This window comes from Mastomys coucha, unplaced genomic scaffold (genome assembly GCF_008632895.1).
Source record: "Mastomys coucha isolate ucsf_1 unplaced genomic scaffold, UCSF_Mcou_1 pScaffold16, whole genome shotgun sequence".
NCBI lineage: Eukaryota > Metazoa > Chordata > Mammalia > Rodentia > Muridae > Mastomys > Mastomys coucha.
In genome coordinates this window covers 38,940,953-38,957,480 of record NW_022196898.1, presented here as the reverse complement: position 1 = coordinate 38,957,480, position 16,528 = coordinate 38,940,953, and the positions used below count along the sequence as shown (strand labels likewise).

General features: G+C 40.1%; 1 protein-coding gene, 1 long non-coding RNA gene and 1 other non-coding gene across 17 annotated transcripts in view; 2 read left to right on the top strand and 1 right to left on the bottom strand.

Annotated features, from left to right (window-relative positions):
- Positions 1–16,528, top strand: part of Ubap2l (ubiquitin associated protein 2 like) — a 53,963-nt gene that overhangs the window by 32,380 nt on the left and 5,055 nt on the right. For 11 of the 15 annotated variants that reach the window (XM_031374553.1, XM_031374561.1, XM_031374552.1 and 8 more), the window contains 12 exons: positions 370–647; positions 813–985; positions 2,812–3,001; positions 3,668–3,722; positions 5,086–5,260; positions 5,590–5,662; positions 6,939–7,134; positions 7,218–7,306; positions 9,567–9,620; positions 11,850–11,931; positions 12,865–13,082; positions 13,841–13,946. In XM_031374553.1, the coding sequence (XP_031230413.1) occupies positions 370–647; positions 813–985; positions 2,812–3,001; positions 3,668–3,722; positions 5,086–5,260; positions 5,590–5,662; positions 6,939–7,134; positions 7,218–7,306; positions 9,567–9,620; positions 11,850–11,931; positions 12,865–13,082; positions 13,841–13,946 (1,689 nt within the window). Of the gene's footprint in view, positions 1–369; positions 648–812; positions 986–2,811; positions 3,002–3,667; positions 3,723–5,085; positions 5,261–5,589; positions 5,663–6,938; positions 7,135–7,217; positions 7,307–9,566; positions 9,621–11,849; positions 11,932–12,864; positions 13,083–13,840; positions 13,947–15,588; positions 15,989–16,528 lie in introns of those variants that run through there. The other 4 variants (XM_031374565.1, XM_031374564.1, XM_031374567.1 and 1 more) reach the window with 1 other exon arrangement.
- Positions 490–16,528, bottom strand: part of LOC116093197 — a 21,094-nt gene continuing 5,055 nt past the window's right edge. Inside the window, exons 3-4 of the long non-coding RNA XR_004119660.1 lie at positions 15,846–16,035; positions 490–608 (exon numbers count right to left, since the gene is read on the bottom strand). This is a non-coding gene — a long non-coding RNA (uncharacterized LOC116093197). The remainder of the gene's footprint in view (positions 609–15,845; positions 16,036–16,528) is intronic.
- On the top strand, positions 11,633–11,765 carry LOC116094553. Its single transcript, XR_004120191.1, has one exon. It is a non-coding gene; the product is annotated as a small nucleolar RNA SNORA58 (small nucleolar RNA).

Genomic DNA, 16,528 nt, shown 5'->3' with positions numbered 1-16,528 from the left:
TGGGGGAGTGCGGGGGAGGTAATGGCAGCCCCAGTGTCTCAGAGGGGATCACTCAAGTATATAGTAAATAGACATAGATGTGGACAAAATTTCTGTGTGCATAAAATAAATACTTGTTTTGTTTATTTGTTTTTAAGAAAATGCCCCAAAGAGTTGCCAGCAGTCAGAGACATTTTCTCAACTGAGGTTCTTCCCCATGCCAAGTAAACAAACGTTTCAAGTGGCAAGAATCTTTATGCACTGAGCTATATTGCTAGCTGGAATTCTTGAATCTTGAAGGTCTTATTCCTAGCATTAGTATAGGACAACAATATTTCCTTGGAATGTATCGATATCACTGGCTCATACATATTGTGTTTCTTCTTGCAGATTTGAAGAGTGCAAATGATTCAACAGTGCACAGTCCTTTTACAAAGCGCCAGGCATTCACCCCATCTTCAACCATGATGGAGGTATTCCTTCAGGAGAAGCCACCTGCAGTGGCTACCTCGACAGCTGCACCACCTCCCCCCTCTTCTCCTCTGCCAAGCAAATCCACCTCGGCTCCACAGATGTCTCCGGGGTCTTCAGACAACCAATCCTCCAGCCCTCAGCCGGCTCAGCAGAAACTGAAACAGCAAAAGAAGAAAACCTCCTTGACGTCTAAGGTGCTTGAGCTTTTCAGGGAGATGCTGTTTTAAGGCAGGGAGGTTATGGGATTTCAGGATGAGATGTTATAAGTGTTTATTTGGAAATTTAAAGTTGAAAGGAATAACATTTCTACAGAAAGATTGTATTAAACAGTTAATTTTTTTCCCCTAACTTTTTCATAGATTCCTGCTCTGGCTGTGGAGATGCCTGGCTCAGCAGATATCTCAGGGCTAAATCTGCAGTTTGGGGCATTGCAGTTTGGGTCAGAGCCTGTCCTTTCTGATTATGAGTCCACCCCCACCACGAGCGCCTCTTCAAGCCAGGCTCCTAGTAGCCTGTATACCAGCACGGCCAGGTAGAGGAATCATCACCCAGAAGACCTCTTTTGGTAGCTTAGTTTTGTGCTTATTTCTTCTCTGGAGAGGCCATATCTCTGACTGGATAAAAGTAGTCAATCATAGCATTTTGTTGTGTGCTTTTAAAGAAATACATTGTTACTAGGATTATCTATGATTTTAAACATTTAGATAAATGCCATTTAGGTTCTTCTAAAATGTCTACGCTCTGGGTGTTTTGTTTGTTTGTTTTTTATATGCATATGTGCAGACATACACGTGCATCCGGAGGCCAGGGGTCAATATCAGGTGTCTTTCTCAATTACACTCCATTTTCTGAATCAGAATCTCTCACTAGACCAATTTGGCTAGCCAGTAAGCTCCAGGGAACTTCCTGTCTCCATTTCCCTAGTGTACTGAGATGATAAATGTCTTCTTCCCAGATTTTATGTAGGTGTTGAGTATCTGATTAGGCCTTCATTGTTACATGGCTAATGCTGTACTGACTGAGCCATCTCCCTAGCTTCTCAAGGTTTGTTTGATTCTGATGGTTAAAATGCAGCCCCTCTAACAGTACCTTGACATCTCCTGCAGTGAAAAGTGCTTTATTTGCTATGGGACTATGTTTGTGAAAAGTAAAAATATGAACTCAGGAAAAACATTAAATTTTTTTAAAAAGCCATAAAAATAAATGAAAAAGAACCTTTTCTGTCTCCTGGTAGTTATCAAGGAAAGCCATCTTTCTTGTGCATAGACAATGAATTTTTCCTTAATGCAGATATCTGGCTTTAATCTAGATCAGATCAGTTGAATCATAATTGCCACTGATACATATAAAGATTTTATGTAAAAAAATTTTCATATAAAGATTTTATGTAAAAAAATTTTTCTGGACGAATGTTGTGGCTCATGGGAGTAGGGGAGATAGATGAGAGCAGATTCTGTGTTACAGAAACTAGTGATGATTGCTATTGGAATAAAAACATTTCAGTTAAGAAACTTCAGAAAGCAGAGCAGTGGTAGCGCATGCCTCTAATCCCAGCACTTGGGAGTCAGAGGCAGGTGGTTTTCTGAGTTCAGGACAGCCAGGGCTACACAGAGAAAGCTTGTCTTGAAAAACCAAAAAATTTTAAAAAAAAAATAGAAAGTTCAGAAAGATAGGCTGGGCATGGTGGTATACTCAGTCCTAGCACTCAGGAGGTTCAAAGCAAGCCAGGGGTAGTGACAACCTGCCCCAAGTGTGAATGCTAGAGTAATGAGCTGGTAGTTAAGTTTACTTGTTGACCGTGTAGACAACTTGATTTTCAGCATCCACACATTAGTTTAGAACCTTCAATAATAATGCAGGTTTCAGAATTCATATAGGTATGCACATATCATGGGCATGCACATGATACATAGGCACTGGTATACATTAAATAGAAGTTTTGTTTTGTTTTGTTGATTTTTCAAGACAGAATTTCACTGTGTAGCCCTGACTGTCCTAAACCTCACTATGTAGACCATGCTGGCCTCAATTCAGGCATCTGCCTGCCTCACAAATGCTGGAATTAAAGGTGTGCACAACCGCTGCCCAACTAAGAATATATTAGAACCATAATTTAAAAAAATGTTTTCTCCTCTCTGGGAATTCTACCGGTGATGAGACTCATCAAAAGGTGACTTTTCCAGGTGTCCAGGTTTCATGGTATGATGTGTAGGGATGCACTGAGTGTTTCATACTCCCAAGTGCCCTATTTTGGAAATTTTCTCCTTGTCTTTCATAAGTTACTAGTTGAAATTATTTTATTCCAATAGATGATCATCGTCATTTCCTAAGACTTGACTTTTTTCTTTTTTTCCACAGTGAGTCTTCATCTACAGTTTCATCTAATCAAAGTCAGGAGTCTGGTTATCAGAGTGGCCCGATTCAGTCGACAACTTATACCTCCCAAAATAATGCTCAGGGCCCTCTATATGAACAGAGATCCACACAGACACGGCGGTATCCCAGCTCCATCTCTTCTTCACCCCAAAAGGACCTGACTCAGGCTAAGGTAGTAGGTTAATAATTCCCTGGGCCTTGGTTAGCAAAGTAGTGGATAAAAGTCCCTCTAATATTGTTTCACTTTTCTGGAAATGGTGCTACAGTCTTGGGGTGCCAACTAAGATGCTGATAAAAGCACATTTCTGTGATTGGTAAACTAAACGTTATTTTCAGCAAATGTGGAGGACCCTCAAGAGTCAGAACATTTCTCTTTGCAATAAAGATTTGTTGGTTATAGCAAAAACTGTCTCAAATACCTGTCCTTTCCTCATAGATCAGATTGCTAAACTTCACAGTACATATATATTAGTAAATCTACCTTAGGGATAACATATACCTAACATGGTGTGGAGTACCTATCTAGCAGGATGAGTCATGAGTCACAAGAATTGTTTTATTTTAAATTATTGGGTGGGGGTAGTGGCTGTGTGCATACGAGTGTTGGTGCCCTAAGATGCCAGAGCCATCAGAATCCCTAGAGTGGAGTTAAAGGTAGTTGTGAGCTGTCTAACGTATGGGATAGTAATTGAACTCAGGTGTTCTTTGTGTGTAATTCATGCTCGTAACAGTTGAGCCATCTTTCCAGATTCCCTAAAATACATTTGATCAAATTTAAATTAAGTAACTGATAACAAGCTTGTTTGTTCTTGATTTTTTTTTTTTTTTTTTCCTCCAGAATGGTTTCAGCTCTGTGCAGGCCACGCAGTTACAGACCACGCAATCTGTTGAAGGTAAGTGTTTTCCAAGCCCTTTCTTCTTGCTTTTAGTGAGTTTCCTCATTGTTGATCTAGAGTTGTTCATTTTTGTAAGGTAGGACCCTGTTTTGTAGACCAAGCTGGCCTTAAATTCACAAGAGATTTGCCCACTTCTGCCTTCCAAGTGTTGAAATTAAAGACGTGTGTGTGTGTGTGTGTGTGTGTGTGTGTGTTTGCTTGTATGTGTACATGTGTAACAAATGAGTACCTGGTGCTTGAAGATGACAGAAGAGAACATTGGGTGCCTTGAAACTTGTATTATAGACAGCTCTGAGCTGCCATGTTTGTGATAGGAATTGAACCTGGGTCCCAAGGAAGAGCAGCCCTTGTTAACCTCTTATAAAGACTCTTGCTCTAACACAAACTGGCCTTGAATACTTTTAACTTAGCCTTACAAATGCCGGGATCATTGTCAGTTTCTCACAATAGTCAGCTTTCAACTTCTATCTTTTGAGGTGTTTTTGTTTTGCTTTTTGTGCGTGTGTATGGGTGTTGGCCTGTGTGAGTGTCTGTGTACCAAGTATGTGCCTGGAGTCAGGTACCCTGAAAGTGGTTGTAGATGCCATGTGCGTTGTTGGAAATTTGGGTCCTCTGGAAGAATTTAGTGCTCTTTACTGCCTAGCCATCTGTCTAGCCCCATATCTTTTAAGGAAAAAAAAAATTTTTTTTAAGTACATTGGTGTTTTGCCTGAATTTATGTCTATACGAAGGTGCCAGATCCTCTGGGAACTGTAGATACACATATCCAATGCAGGTGCTGGGAATCAAACCCAGATCCTCTGGTAGAAAAGCCTTTGCTCTTAACTGCTAAGCCATCTCTTCAGCCATATTTGGATTTTTGAAACACATGCTATAGCCATAGCTCTTCTGAAAATCATGGTGATTGTTCTGTTAGCTTTCCATGACCTAGATTATAGGCATAAACTACCTAAACTACCATACATAGTAAGTTCTCTATTTTAGTTAGATTTTTAAATTTTGGGTTTATCTTTTTTTTTTTTTTTTTTTTTTTTTTTTTTTTTTTTTTTGTATTGTGAGTACAAGCATGTGCATCCCACAGCATTTATGGATGTCAGAGAAAATTTTCAGTAGTCTATTCTCATTCTCAACATGGATTTTGGCATCAGACTCAAGTCATCCAGTGTTTTATGTGGTGATAGGAATGGAATCCAGGGCCTGATACCGTCTACCACGAGCTGTTTCTGCATCCAAAGAGTTGTGCTTAACATAATAACTCCCACTTTTCTTTCTTCTTTTCAGGTGGTTGAGGACTGTAGTTTTCCTTTACTCATAGATATTACCTGTTTTCTGATGACGGGAAATATTTTCCTATTTTCAGGTGCTACAGGCTCTGCAGTGAAATCTGAATCACCTTCCACTTCTAATATACCCTCTCTCAATGAAACAGTACCTGCAGCTTCTTTACTGACGACAGCCAATCAGCATCCATCCTCCTTAGGTGGCTTGAGCCATAGTGAGGAGATTCCAAATACCACCACCACACAACATAGCAGGTAATTTGGGGTGAGAATTTAGTTTAGTTTGTGAGTTTCAGTAACAGAGCCATCTGGTCTGGTCTTCATCCCTCTATCTGTTGGAGACTAACTACATTAGCCTTGCTTTTGTGGGAAGTGACAACAAAGGAGACTTACTTTCTGCTTTTAGAATCTGCTCTTGCTATGATTGTTCACAGCCCTGAAAACTAGCCATTGTATATAGCAGTATGATCTCAGACATCTTGTTCCTCTTTTCTGTTTTTGTTTTTGTGATGATTCCTTATTGGAGTTCCAGGTCAGGTAAAACAATATCATTGTGTTAATGGCAACCTTTTTTTCCCTTACAGTGCATTATCTACACAGCAGAATACCCTTTCTTCATCAACATCTTCTGGGCGTACTTCGACATCCACTCTTTTGGTAAGTATGATGATGATTGAGTGGAAGTGTGTAGCTCATAATTTTAATTTTCTAACCCTAAGATTGTCCCACATAATGTAACTTTGTTTGTTTTGGTTGGTAGGTTGGTAGGTTTTTCCTCTCTTGAGTTGAGAAACATCTTGCTATGTAGCCCTCAAACTCTATGTGGACTAACTTTGAAGTTCCCCTTGCCTCGGCCTCTCTAGTGTTGGGATTACAAGCATGCATTTAGCACATATGGCTTACCCAGTAGGATGTACTTGAAATTTTCTTTATGACTTAACTGAGTTTGTAGAAAGAGGAGTAAAAGTATATTGGGAAGTCAGAAGAGTCCAGAAGCTGCACTTAATGGAGCATAACTAAAAGTCTGCTTTTTCTTTTTCACAGAAAATAGGCACGGACTTCATGTTCTGTGTTAAATGCAGAAGAGCATACTTTTTTTTTTTTAAATAGAGGTATACTCACACACCTTTAATCTCAATACTTTGGATGCAGAAGCTGGCAGATCTCTGAGTTCAAGGCCAGCCTGGTCTACAGAGTTTGTTCCAGGACAGCTAGGATTGCACAGAAAAATCTTGTCTCAAGAAAAAGATGTTATAGCTCAGTGATAGGAGTGCATCATTAACAAGCATAAGGCCCTGGATTAAATTCCTACAAAAATTGTGTCTTTTAACTGGTATAATTATTTCTGTTCTTAGCCTGGGAAATGCTTAAATATAAGTCTTTAAAATGGTATGAAGCAGGACATCTTTATGAAAGTGGTACCCAGATGAATTACTTTATGGTTGTAACTCCTTTTTTGTGGAATTAAGCTAGGGTTGTTTAGGGAAAGGTGTTAAGTTTATAGGAAGGAGTCTAGAAAAACTTTCTTAGGAGTCTCATTCAAAAACTATGAAATTTTAGTTTTAAAGTCAAACCTGGTACTTTCTTCCAGCTCATATTTTAGTTTTTAAGTTGAACTAGTGAAGCAAGGTGTGGAAAAGAAAGCTGTGATACACATTTTAGTTCTAAGCTTTACCCCCTTACTAATCACTGTCATTGTCCCTATGGAATTTGTCTCCAGACACTTTGCTGGTTTTCTGAATAAGGTGATGGTGGTCAACGGGCAATTGTGAGGAACATGCAGCTAGAAAATTTTTTTTATCTTGGCAGAGGGAATCCTGGTACCCTAGATTGGCTTTTTTTAATTTCAGATTTGATGAGTTCATCATTGCTTATCTTCTCTAACCTGTTGTTAATCGTTGTTTCCTTTATCTTCTCCCGTTTCCCTTTGAAGCATACGAGTGTGGAGAGTGAGGCAAATCTACATTCTTCCTCCAGCACTTTCTCTACCACATCCAGCACTGTCTCTGCACCTCCCCCAGTGGTCAGTGTCTCCTCCAGTCTGAATAGTGGCAGTAGTCTGGGCCTTAGCCTTGGCAGCAACTCTACTGTCACAGCCTCAACTCGAAGCTCAGTTGCTACAACTTCAGGTAGCTTTGCCTAGGTGGGTGGCATTCCTCTGGGATGGAGGAGCTAGTAAATTGTATGACAGCATAAAAATGTTTTCTTTCAGGAAAAGCTCCTCCCAATCTTCCTCCTGGAGTCCCGCCATTGTTGCCTAATCCATATATTATGGCTCCGGGGCTGTTACATGCCTACCCGGTAAGTGGGACTGAAGGATCTTCTCCACAAAGTGAGGATGGTGTGACTCTTCTTTGTAGTTCTGGATTCAGATGGAAGACAATAATTAAAGCAGAATAAATGAATGGTACCCACATTTGGGCAAACGGGTTTTAAATTATTGTGTGTGTGCTAAGATCAGAGAAAACTGGAGTTCCCTTTTCACTTGTATTCAGGTTCCAGTTCAGCTTGAATTGTTAGGTGGCAAGTACCTTACCTACTACACTATATCACTAGCAAAAAAAACTAACAGGGTTTCTGTGTTTATTTGCTTTTATGTATCTGGTGGTTTTGTATGTTATATACACCATAGTGTGCCTGGCGCCTGTGGAGGCCAGCATTGGATCCCCTGCAACTCAAGTTACAGACAATTGTAGACACCCACATGTGGGTGCTGGGAATCAAACCTGGGTTCTATGGAAAAGCAGCCGGTGCTCTTGAGATAACTGTCCAGGTTCTACCCTTCAAAATGTAATAGTTTTTATAGAGGAAGGACTAAACTTAGACAGGGCCCTTTGTTGAGTATTTATTCTTTGTGAAGTATGATCTGGATCTTGAGCATCAAAGGCCAGAGTATATAGTTTCTTGATTGTTTTCGATATTGCTGTTGCTTTTCTACCTCTTTGGATCTTTGCATTTTTTTGGCCTTTTTAGAACTCAAGTCTAGAGCTACCTTAACTGTCACCTTTAAGTACTCAATATCCACTAAAATGAAACATATTTATAAAAATTCTATTTAAAAACATCCATTTTTGCTGGGTGTATTATCAAATGCCCTTAATCCTGGCACTTAGGAGGCAGAGGCAGGTACAGGCATGCCTCTGTGAAGTCTCAGCTCAGTCTCGTCTACATAGAAAATTCAAGGACAGCCAGAGCTACATCTGAAGATAAAATAAGAAAAATAAATTAAAAAGCTTTTCAATGTCTTCAGCTAGGTATGGTGTCATTGTGTTTAATCCCAGCACTTTGGAGGCAATTCAGTTATTTGAGTTCAAGGCCAGCCTGGTCACCCAACTGTATTCTAGGCCAGCTAGCACTACACAATGAGACCCTATCTCAAAACAATAAAATTGAGAAGTCACTTATTTTTACTCTAGGGAAGAAGTTTAGATAATAGATGAAATATCCAAATTGCACTCTTAACTTTTTACCTTTTGAGTTGGAGTCTCACTTTGTAGTGACCTAGAACTTTCAAAGGTCTGTTTCTTGTCTCCTAAGAGTTGGGCTCAAGGGCATAGGCCTCGGGGGCCTGCCTTTTGTTTTGTTTTTGTTTATTTTATTAATACTTGTAACTTTTATTAATTGGCAATTTCTTACATATCTATAATATTTTGACCATAACCATCAAAATTCTCATTTTCCTCATTCCTTCTTGAGCTTCCCTTCTTCCCAACACTTCCCCCTTCCTATTCTTTGTTTTTTGGTGTTTTTTTTTTTTACATGTATGAATGTTCTACATGTAATATGAATGTGCACCAGGTGAAGGTAGATAGGTATGGAAATCAGAAGAGGGCATTGAATTTAGAATGAGAATATGGTAATGAGTTGTCATATGGGCCTTGGCAACTGAACTCCATCCTTTGCAAGAACAAGTCCTCTTAATCACTGAGCCATCTCTCTAGCCCCACATTACATAGTTTTAAAAAAATGTATTTACATGTTTATGAATGCTTTGTCTGTATATATGTGTGTACTTAGTTTCCTTGGAGGGCAGAAAAAGAGCATTGGATTCCCTTGAACTGGAGTTACAGATGTGTGTACACCACCTTATGGATGCTGCGAATCAAATCTTCTTCCTCTGGAAGAACAGCCAGTACTCATAACTGTTGATCCATCCCTCTAGCTCCCACATTGAATACTTTTTACCAGTAACACTTTGTACCTAGTAATATGGGGAAATAATAATAAAATGTGAATCCTTCAAATTTCAACCCAAGTTTTAAAGACTGCAAGAAGCAGTGACTGCTCGATAGAAATGAAAGCCTGCTGTTCATATACTTGAATCTACCCACTCTCTCTTACAGCGCCCTGATGTCAGCCTAGTCTTTATATAGTATGTAGCTTCAGGAAAGCTTAAGGCCTTTCATCAAACATTTAATCTCTTTGTGCTTTATTACTTTCCACTTAAAACTGAAGGAAATAATCTGCCTTGTTCTAACAATGAAGATATATGTTCTTTATCTTGCTTTTTGCTGCCTTCATGACTAGTTCCCATTAATGTTGTTAAATGTCTGTCTTGCAGCCACAAGTATATGGTTATGATGATTTACAGATGCTCCAGACAAGATTTCCATTGGTAAGCATGTGGGATAGAAATTTGGAAAAGAACATTAAATTGAGGGATTGGGGTAGGTGGATTGAAGCAGGGTTTCACTGTGTATGTAGCCTAGGATGTCTTTGAACTCATTCTGTAGACCAGGCTGGCCTCAAACTCACAGAAATCCACCTGCCTCTGCCTCCTCAGTGCTGGGATTAATGGTATGTACCACCACCTCCAAGCAAAAACATTAAAGTTGATGTTGAAATCAGTTGTGGCTCATGCCTGTAATCCCAGCATGAGAGAAATGGAGACAGGAAGACTAAGAGTTCAAAACATGCCTCAGATAGTGAGTTCAAGACCAGCTTGGGCTACATTACCTCCTTTCTTTCAGGGGGAAAAAATAAACAAACAAAAGTGATGGAAGGATTCTCAGATGTCTATATCTCCCTACCCCCCAATATACTTTATCATATATACATATGTACTGGGAATTAAATCAGTACCAAAACACATGTGACATAGCTGCAGCTCAAATGGACTAATAAAACTGTTAACATGCTTCCTTTCAACATCAATTTCCTGTTCTGTTTTATTATTGTTGTTAGAGACCCTTATGGTTGAACTTAGAACTTAATGCATGCTAGGTAGGTACTCTACTGCTGAGCTGTATTCCTACCCTTTCTTCTGAATAGTTGGAGAGGTATCTCACCACATTTTCCAGGCTAGCCCCAAACTACTGAACCTCATATTCTCCTGCCTCAATTTCCTAAGTATCTAGGACTATAAACATTTATAATGATAATATGTTATAGCATAGATAAAGTACTGTGTGTGTGTATGTGTGTGTACACATACCTATGTATAGATAAAGGCCCTTGTTTTGCTTGTTTGCTTGAGTTGGTGGTCTTTCTATGTATTCCTAGTTATGTATATCGAGTACTAGAATCAAAAGCATATGGCACCACATCCAACCTCTCTGATTTTTCCTAATTTTTTTCTCTTGTCTCTCCTCTTCTTATCTTTCTTTTTTACTGTTAAGTTCCCCCTGAGTCCCCAAAATTGTGTACTTTCAGCCTTTACTCTTAGTAAGGCAAATTTGGCAGTATTACAGGAATAATTTGAATTAATGGGAGCTCTAGTCAGCTTATTCAGATGGTCAGGATATTTTTAATGTCCTAAGGTTTTTTTATTTGGTTGTTTGGTTGGTTTGGTTTTAGACACAGGGTTTCTGTATGTTTCTCTCTAGTTGTCCTGGAATTCCATTTGTAGACCACGCTGGCCTCAAACTCAAGAGATCTGCCTGCCTCTGCCTCCTGAGTACTGGAATTAAAGGAATGGGTCACAATACCTGGCCAGTCTTGTGTAGTGCCAGTGATCAAACCTAGGCAAATGCTATACTTCACAGCTTTTGGTTTCACTAAATTGTTGAGGCTGGTGCTGAATTCACTTTTTATCTTAGGATGGTGTAAAACTTGGTAGTTAGAACAGGACCAGAATATGTTGTATTGACACAGAATCTCACTAGGCTATATCTGGCCTTTGTGAATGTCCTGCTTCAGCTCAGAATCTTAAAATGCTGGCATTATGGGGAGCACCACACAGCTTTTGTTGTTTTGAGACAAGAGCTGGGTGTGGTGGCATGTGCCTTTAATCCCACCACTCAATCTGTGTAGCCTTGGCTGGCCTAAAACTTGCTATGTAGACTCTCCTGGTCTTAAACTCTATAAAGATCCACCTACCTCTGCCTCCCATGCAGTACATATGCCTCCAGGTACCAGAGGACGATATTGAGTGTATCTTGTTTTATCACTTTGCCCACCAAAGTAGTATGTGGATACCCTACTTGCTACTGGTACAGGCATGCCCATAGTCATACCCACCTTTTTACATGGATGCTGGAGATCAAAGTAGTAAGCACTCTTACCTACTGAGTCAATCTCCACACTCAGCTTCTTAAGAACATCAGGAGAAAGAAGAACCTGTTTTCTCAAAATTAGCTGAGAAGATCTGTATAAGATTAAACCTTGTTGGTCCTGCTAGGCCTCAATGAGTATATCTGTAGACCTTGTCTGACTCTACTCGTGGCAGGCCGGGGAGACAGTGTATGCCAGATTAATTGGAGTTCATATGAGTTGTAAGCTTTTAATCAGTAACTGGATAATTTGTAATACTCCAGCAGTCTCATGCCTCTCTTCATCTTTGTGATTTTTTTTTACGATAAAAAGTGAGTGGAATTTAATCTCTGTTCTTTTATTTTGGTTCTAGGATTACTACAGTATCCCGTTTCCCACACCCACCACTCCACTTACTGGGAGGGATGGTAGCCTGGCCAGCAACCCTTACTCTGGTAGGATTGGGATAGAGCTGAATACAGGGAGATATATTGGGATTAGAAGTAGAGTCATGATTAGTAGCAAGAAGGGTTCCATAATTAAGATTTTTGGCAGAACTATGAATTTTTTCCTCCCCACCCCCTATTTTCATGGATGTGATGAATCAAGGCTGGGAGTTTCATAATTCCATTAAGAATATGTTCCTGTGACCTTTTTTTTTTTTTAAGATTTTTATTTTGTGTATATGAGTGGTGCACTGTCTCTGTCTTGAGACACACCAGGAGAGGGCATCAGATTCCATTACAGATGGTTGTGAGCCACCATGTGGTTGCTGGGAATTGAACTTAGGACCTTTGGAAGAGCAGCAAGTGCTCTTAACCGCTGAGCCATCTCTTCAGCTCCCTGTGACATCTTTTTATATTATCACTTTCTTTTGACTTATCTCCAGGCATTATGGTTCTGGGTATTGAATGCAGGTTTTGATCATGCTAAGTATAAGCTCTCGTACTGAACTAGACTCCAAACTTTAATGGGTTTTTTTGTCTTGTCTTGTTTTTTTGGCTAGTTCACTTTTTCCCTGGAAAAAGTTTTTTTGTTGGTTTTGGCCCTTTTTTTTTTTTTTTCCCAAGACAGGGTTTCTCTGTATAATCCTGGCTGTCTTAGAACTGACTCTGTAAACCTCGAACTAAGAGATTCACTTGCCTCTGTCTCATGAATGCTGAGTTTAAAGGTGTGTGTAGCCACCCCTACCTGGCTGATTTTTGTTTTTTACATGACTGACCAATCATCTTTTTAATTTCTCTCAACTATTGTTGTCCTTCAAGCTTTGGAGAAACAGGGGTGCAATGGAGATGATAGAAAACAAGTTAGCAGAGGAACATTGGGAGGTTTCTTTCTGGGAGCCTCTTTGCACATTATAGAGTGTACAGCTGCCTTTCTTTTCATAGGTGACCTCACCAAGTTCGGCCGAGGGGATGCCTCCTCCCCAGCCCCAGCCACAACCTTGGCCCAACCCCAACAGAACCAGACGCAGACTCACCACACCACGCAGCAGACATTCCTGAACCCGGCGCTGCCTCCTGGCTATAGTTACACCAGCCTGCCATACTACACAGGGGTCCCGGGCCTCCCCAGCACCTTCCAGTATGGGCCTGCTGTGTTCCCTGTGAGTAACTGACTGGTTGTGATCTCCTTGTTGTAAAGGATCCAATTCTGGACACCATCCTAGTTGCTTTCACATCTACATGTCTCCTTAGAAATTAATGAGGATAACTTGTATATAACTACTTTGGCCCATTTCTGGCCTGGGAATAAAGGGTATGGGATTTTTAATTAGAACAAGAATTACCTGATTGTAGAATTATCCACAAGAGTACTGTGATACTATGTCTTTCTTTGCTGTCCCTCCATTCTCTGTAACCATTGTCTCTATCTCTAAATCACTCTACTTTTTGATTTCTTGGGCCAATTCTGAAAACATTAGTGTATCAGTTACTTTTTTGTTATTTTAAAATACCACAACTAAGAGCAACTCACAGTAGAAAGTTGATGTTTGGCTTACAGTTTGAGGGAGAAAGTCCATAATGGTGAGGTCCCATGAGCAGGAAATAATAGATCAGAAATGTGGGGCAGGGCTACAAACCCTCAAATCCTATGCCACTGATGTAATTCCTCCAGCAAGGCTCCACCTCCTAAAGGTTCCATAATCTCAAGGGGCCAGATATTAAAATATATGAGTATATGCAGGGTGGTGGGCATTTTCTCATTCAAACATCAGAAAGGATCCCATTTCACTGTTCAGTCTATGATTGTCCTATGTTGCGGTAAGTATCTACCTAAATGACTAGTCTTTAGTTAAAGGACAAGTGAGACAGATGCTATCTGTTGCTGGGTCATTCCTTTTCTGTCCTTTTTGCTCTTCAGGTGGCTCCTACCTCTTCCAAGCAGCATGGTGTGAATGTCAGTGTGAATGCCTCGGCTACCCCTTTCCAACAGCCAAGTGGATATGGGTCTCATGGATACAACACTGGTAAGTTCCCTTTCACCCTTGCTCAGTGGTCTGTGTGGTATATTAGTAGATGGGAATAGACCCACTTGAAAGTGGGTCAGTAAGGATATGTTAACTCTTGACATATGATTGTCATTGTTTGGCTGGCTTAGGTGTTTAAGGAACAGTCCCAGTGAAGAGTTTGTGCTAGGACTTGTAATTCCCTATTCACAGTGGGAATGATCAAAAGGCTAGCTAGTGTTGGCTGATCTGAGTTTGAGAAATAAAGCAAGAGGGCCCCAGGTTTCTTTGAAATGACAGGGAAAATAGTAAAGAATACTGAAGAGAAGAGGTAGATACGTTCCTAACTAACACTGTGCACTATACGTTTGGCATTAATGTGTTTATATCACTGATTTTGTTACATGGCTCCCCCGTCTTAATTCTCTAGCTAGAAGACCTACAGTGTGGAGAAAAACAAGTAGACATGATTGACTGACTCATTAGAGTGAGACTTGAACCCTTAGGTTTCTTCATTTGTATAGCTAGTCTTGTTGCTATTGCACATCGGATGGCACGGAAGGAAGTATACAGATTTTATGGTCACATTTAGCCTCTTGCTTCTATACCTAATGTCTTGCTTTACTTTTGGAGGATGGAGATAAAAAAAAAATTTGTTTTTGTAGGGTTTTGTTGTTCTTGTTGTGTTGTTGAATTTATGTTTTAATTTGGTTTATTTTGTTTTTGTTTTTTGGAAACAGGGTCTCTCTATGTAGACCTGTCCTGAATCTCAGTATATAAACCAGGGTTACCTGGAAACCACAGATTTGTCTGCCTCCGCCTCCAGAGTGCTGGGACTAAAGGTGTACACCTCCACATCTGGCTTGTTTGTGGTTTTGTTTTGTATTGTTTTTGAGACAAGGTCTCTATGAAGCCTAGGCTTGCCTCAAATTTGTGGTAGTCCTTTGGCTGCTATCTCCTGAGTAGTGGTGTAATAGGAATATGTCCATATCTAGCTCTAGGAGAGGACTGGAAACAATTCCATGTAATTTTTTAAAGTGACTTTTAAGGTGAATCTGGGGGAGGTAGTTGGTGAAGTTGCTAATGGTTAAGGGTTGAGTTATCTTTAAAAACTTGTAGCCTGGTTACATTTTTATGTAAATAAAATCCTGTAGTTTTATGGGATTTAGAAGGAGCAACAGTGTTCTTCACTTTTCTGTGGGCTCTGGGTGAGTAAATAACCAAGCTTTTCAGTAATTGGAGAACTGAGCACAGAAAGACTAGGTCATGCATGATGATACGCATTTTAAAAATCTTGAACTGCTGAAATTTAATACCCATACTCCTTATGGCTACTCCTCTCACTGAGCAAGACCTAGCCTAATCTTTGGTGGGTAGAGAGGTATAAGCTTTACGACTTGGAGTGGCTTCATCCCAAAATATAGTACTACATTTAGGTACTAAGTGGTCCATTTACAAATATTTTAAAAGGTATGTGATTGATGAAAGTTGGAATCTGATTCTGAAACTCCTAGCTTCTTACCTACCTTAAGATTTCAGAAATCTGTTATAGCAACTTTTTTTTGAGAACCCCCAGCTCCCAATCCCCAACAGAGGGCTCTTATCATTCTGTTCCTCATCAACCTCTAAATTCATTTATCTTTATGTATTTGATTCCTTTTAGGAAGAAAATATCCACCCCCTTACAAGCATTTCTGGACGGCTGAGAGCTAATTTGGCCCAAGCCTGGGGGCTGTGTTTTGTGTGTGTGTATAAATTTGCACTGAAGTCTTGTTTCAGAAACCAGACCACTGAGGAGAGCCTGCTGAGCTGAGGCCATGGCCTGCGTGGCTTGGGGAAATGAGTTGGTGGATACCTTCTGGGCTTTTGAACTTGCCCCTCCCCATTTCCCTCTCCCCCATGTGTCTGACCCTGTCTTACCCATTTCGAGTTCAAGCGGTGCAGCACCTCCGAAGCATCAATGCACACACCTGCTGTTGCTTTTGATTTCTGGAAGGCATGTAGTTCCAACTTGTAACAATATATTTGTAGTCTTCAATAAACTGTGGTATTTCTTTAGCTAACTCTGCGTTCTTTCCGTGCATGTCTTTCTGGACACTAGGAGCCAATGCTGTATTGTGGATAAAGGGTGGAGGGTGGCTTTTTCAATCAATCCCCAGTATAGCTAAAGAGCTGTTAGTGTTTTAGTGTAGTGGTTTTTAATTTGGGTGGAGGGAAAACAGTCTGTTTCCAGCCTATTGATTGGTTGGTAAGCTATTTATAAATAAACAAAAACAACAAAACTGATTTCCCATGCTTTTATGTCTTTACTTTTTCATATAGATCATCCCCTTGCCTCTAGCATAGCCTGAGGGGAAAGGACAAGAAGTTAGTGTCATGTCATGGTGAAAGGCAAAAGAGGTAGTGTTCAAAGCTGTTATTAGGGAACTATCATCTAAGGCTTAATTTCTACATCTAGTTCTCAAAGGCCAACTGGCTGACTGGTAGCTGATCAGGTCATTAGAGATCACTTAGTTGATGACTTAAGGCTTTTTGGGACCAGTGCTAGCCTGGAACATGGTCCTTTGATGGCTTTTCAGAGATAATGAATTTCTGAGTCTTTT